Source organism: Tupaia chinensis, unplaced genomic scaffold (assembly GCF_000334495.1).
Source record: "Tupaia chinensis unplaced genomic scaffold, TupChi_1.0 Scaffold000602_1, whole genome shotgun sequence".
Classification (NCBI taxonomy): Eukaryota; Metazoa; Chordata; class Mammalia; order Scandentia; family Tupaiidae; genus Tupaia; species Tupaia belangeri.
This window is the reverse complement of record NW_006160120.1, coordinates 417210-421894: the sequence shown is the minus strand read 5'-3', so window position 1 is coordinate 421894 and position 4685 is coordinate 417210. Positions and strand designations below refer to the sequence as shown.

General features: G+C 54.0%; 1 protein-coding gene across 1 annotated transcript in view; it reads left to right on the top strand.

Annotated features, from left to right (window-relative positions):
- CDH22 (cadherin 22) overlaps positions 1–4685 on the top strand; it is an 84612-nt gene that overhangs the window by 36650 nt on the left and 43277 nt on the right. Inside the window, exon 5 of the mRNA XM_027775748.1 lies at positions 3245–3438. Coding sequence (XP_027631549.1) covers positions 3245–3438 — 194 coding nt within the window. The remainder of the gene's footprint in view (positions 1–3244; positions 3439–4685) is intronic.

Genomic DNA, 4685 nt, shown 5'->3' with positions numbered 1-4685 from the left:
GGCGGTAGCCACACCAGGCAGAGAACTTGAGTCTGGTGACAGGTACATCTCTCATCCTCTGAGCCTGGAGGGCAGAAGTCTGTGCTTCTGAATCGGGAGTTCTTCCCACCCTCTGCCTGTCCTGGCACAACGCAGGATCGGGGTGTTCTCTGGCCCAGGCCCCCAGCTCCCTATCATCCAGCTCCCTTTCAGCCCAGCCAGCCCCTCTGCCTAGGCTGAGGCCGAAAGCCCCGCCAGAGAAGCCGCCGAAGCTGGCAGAGACTAAATGCTGTGGGAGCTGGGCTGATTCCTATCGGGCAAGTCATTACTCGAGGTCTGCTGCTCTCGCATTAGGCCTCGCCACGGGGACTGACCCCCCGAGAGATAAGGGAATCCAATCCCTTAGCCCAGAGCTCAGCAGCACTATCACCAGGCCTAGGGCCTCAGCCCAGACAGCAGCTGGTGGGTGGAGCCCGCCAGCCAGCTCCATGTCACCAGGGAGCTTGGCACTGAGCCCAGCCACGGCCCGCTCACCCAGCCTGCCCAGCCACACCCACTGATGGAGAAGCTTCAGAGCACCCTGCAGAGGAGGAACCTGGGGCCCCGAGACTCTGCCCGACTGGCCAGGCTCTGCACTAGCTCTGACCTGGAAGGGGTGCGGCAGAGCGGAGCAGAGGAGGCCAGGACCTGAGGAAGACCCTTGTTCATTCACTCCTTCCTACGCTCCCTCCCTGTTTTTCTTCCTCCTTCCCTCCCTCCCTCCCTCCTTTCCTTCCTCCTCTCTCTCTCTTTCTCTATCTTTCACATTTCTTTATTGTAAAATGTAGCACACACACAAGTCATAAGAGAAGCATCCAGTTTAATAAGCAATTATAAAGCAAACACTCCTGTAACCGCCGGCCAGGACCCAGGTGCCCCAACAGGCCCTCTCCTGGCTTTGGCGCCTTCTTGCACCCATCCTCCAGAGTTCGCCACCACTGCACGAATGGTCGTCACCCCCTCCTGGCCTTTCTTCCGAGTCTATTCACTTCTGTGTACATTGCCAGACATCGCTGTCTAATTAATATTAGGTCCCACTTTGGGACCTAATATTAATGCAATCATAAGATATAGATGGTTCTGCGTCTTGCTTTTTGTCTCTAAAAGTTATGTTTATGACGTCTGGTTGTTGCTTGCTATTATAATGTATCCATCTTCCTTGCTGCATAGTATTCCACAGTGTATCTATTCTGCTGTTAATGACATTTGGATTGTTTCCAGTTAGTGCCTGCCATGAAGGGCACCACTCCAAACATCATGGCATGTGTCCCCTCATGCTCATTTGCATGCATTTTTCCAGAGGGGTATATTCAGAGGGGTAAAACCGGTGGATGGGATATACTCATCTTCAGCTTTACTAAGTAATGCCAAACTGTGTGGCCCCACAAAGAAATGCACGTGTCTGTGGTGCCATACCCTTGCCAACACTTGGTATTGTCAGACTCTTTCATCTGTGTCCATCTGGTGAGTGTATGTGGACTCCTGCTGGCCTTCATTCGTGTACTCACTAGTCGCCAGACATTTTTGTTTATGCAACAGCCTGGCGTTCTGCCAGGCCCTCAGAATGCCTGATGAATGAGAGATGCAGTCTCTGTCTTCCAGGAGCTCAGACCCAAGAGACACAGGAAGTAAACAGGAAATGAGAGCAAAATGCAGTAACCCATACAACGGGGTAAGCTGGGGGCCATGGGAGCCCAGAGCAGAGTCTGGAGATCTGAGCAAGGTCCCCTGGAAGAGGTGACATTCAACGAGACTAGAGAGAAGAGTGAGAATGGGGAGCTGAAGGCAGAGGGGAAGGCAGGAAGAGGGAACCCCTGGAGGTGAGAAACAATGAGCCGCATTTACAGAAGCACAAGCACTCAGCCAGGCAGGAGCTGGAGCTGGAGAGGGGACTGGACGATCAGGCAGGGGAGGTCTTGCAGTCAAGCAGCCAGGAGCAGGTAGGGCAGCTCAAGGAGCTTGCTCAGGTCCACCCCAAGGGCAGCGGGGAGCTATGGAAGGGATTAAAGCAGGGGAGTGGCATGTTCGCCTTGTGTTTTAGCTGGAGTCCCTGGCTGCTGTGAGAAAGAGTCAGAGGCAGCTACTCCACGCAAGAGTTAACTAGACCCATGGGTGCCCCAAGAGACAGATCCAATCACCACAGCTCCTGCTTCACCCAGGCTGGCCCATCGTTTAGCCAGTCGTTGTCACTTGGACCTTGGCCCTGGCTGGAGAGCAGGGTGCTTGCTGCCTGCGTCCTCTCTGACCTCATTCCTTCTGCTTCTCCCTCTGCTTCCCCCTCCAGCCATGAGAGCCATCTTGCCATTCTTCAAACATGCCAGGCTCTGCGCCCACCTCAGGGCCTTCGCACCTGCCGTTCCCTCTGCTAGAAATCTCTTTTCCAAATATCTGCTTGGCTTATGCCCACACCTCCCCAGACCTTCACAGAGAAAAAAAAAAAAAAAAAAAAAAAAACCTTTCTCCATCAGCCTATTTAAAACTGCACAAGACCTTCGTGGGCACCCTGTGCTTGCCCCAATCACCCGTCAGTCCTGGATGTTTTATTGCTGTGTCGTGTCTTCTCTTTCCACTGAGAGGAAGCACCGTGAGAGCAGAGGGTTGGGTCTGCTTTGTTGCTCTATCCCTAGTGCCCAGACCCGCATGATGTCTGGGACATCATAGACGACAAATGAAGGCATAAATGAAGACATGGATGCCGGTAACATCAACAGCAGCATCAGTGTGAAGGCCCATTATTTTAAGACACTTTTTTTCCATTTATTAAGTCACTCCCATGTGCCGGCGCTGCACTAAGCATGTATGCACTTCATAACCTCAACTAATTTTCCTAACAACACTGCTGTTAGGGACGTACCCCTGTTATTCCTTTCCCATTCTACAGATGACAAAAGCAAGGCTCGGGGTCCCACAGCGAGGACTGACCCTGGAGCCTTAGTCTTTATCGCTGTGCTCCTCTGTCCCGAAACCAAGGCCCAAAGAACTTCAGGCATTTTACCAAAGTACTCAGTGATAAACCCAAGCGTCAAGATTAGGACCCTGCTCCGTGCCCTGCCTCCCAAACTTCTGCAGAAGATCTGCCTCTCCCGGCCCCCATCCCAGCCAGCTGGGAGCCCCTGGCAGATAGTCTTTCCTAGAAGCTGATCCGGGCCCCCTTCTTCCTTCCCCTAGAACTGGTGGAGGCTGGGGTAGGGGCTTCCGATCGCTGCTCACAGACGTGTCCCCACAGAGATGTACCAGTTCAGCATCCAGGAGTCAGCCCCCATCGGCACAGCCGTGGGACGAGTGAAGGCCGAGGACTCGGACGTGGGCGAGAACACGGACATGACTTACCACCTTAAGGAGGAGAGCGGCAGTGGTGGCGACGTGTTCAAGGTCACCACCGACAGCGACACTCAGGAGGCCATCATCGTAGTACAGAAGGTGGGCTTGCCGCAGGACGGATGGAGGTGGCAAGGTCCTAGGGGTGGCAGGATCAGAGAGGCCTCTGAGCAGCTAGATGTCCCCACCGCATTTCACTCCAGGCATTAGTTCTCTCTAGAGATCCAGGACCGAGCTGGGAAGACACTGATGGTATCATTCCTATGTCACAAACGGGAAATGAGGCACAGAGAGGGTAAGTGACTTGTCCGGGGTTGCACAGCTAGTTATCAGAGCTGGGATTCTGTCCAGATTCAAACCCATACTCCTAAACACTACGATGTGCCACTTCAGGCTCACACCGGGCCCGTCACACTCATTGGTTCCTAAACCCACGTGTTTCTCTCTAAAGATATCATCATCCTTTTTACAGGTAGGTAGAGGCTCTAAGAGGTAAAGGGGCTTGCCCAGGATCACACCCACTGGCTGGCCTAGAACCAGGAGCTAAACCAGCAAACTCGGTGCTCCCGAGGGGAAAGAGGGAGGTCAAAAACAGAACTGTCACTCCAGCCCACCCTCCATGGGAGGATCAGCCCACCCACAAGTAGTCACAAGCCCTTGTTCCTACACCTGCAGAAACAGGGTGCTCTCCCCAACACCAGCCAGCTCTTCCTCCATTCAGCCCCAACCTGTCTCCTCCCACCTTGTCCTATCCCAAGCGCTGCCTTCTGGGAGCCCCAGTACGGAAGGCCCACGGCCGCCCTCCGTTCATTCAGCAATCACATAATGACCTGCTCTTCACCCAGCATTGAAGGCTTGAGAATAGCGAACACTCCCCGTGCTTCAGCCACTTCCCAGAGGATAATAAAACACAGTAATATGAATCCTTGTAATAAAGTGCTCACCACGTGCCAGGTGCCCTTCAACGGCTTTCCGTGGATTAACTCATCCGATCCCCACGGTCCTCTGAGGTGCTGTTATCGTCCATTTCATAGATAAGAAACCGAGGCCCCAAGGCGTTCAGTAACTTGCTCAAGGTCATACATCATCTTGTAGGGCTATGGGTCCCGGCAACCTCGCTCGGAACCCACTCTTTCAGGCATTATATGGCTTTCTAGTCCTCTGATCTCCATTTGCTCTTACAACACTGCTGGTTCCATGGATGGGGAGTCGGAGGCCCAGAGAGGCCTAGCATCGCTGAGCAGCCCAGCCTTGGGACTCCACACCGCATTTGCTCTCGTCCCCAGCGCCACCAGCTCCCGCTCCCCCCTACTCACAGCCCCTCAGCCCCCCACCCCCCACCCTGCTCT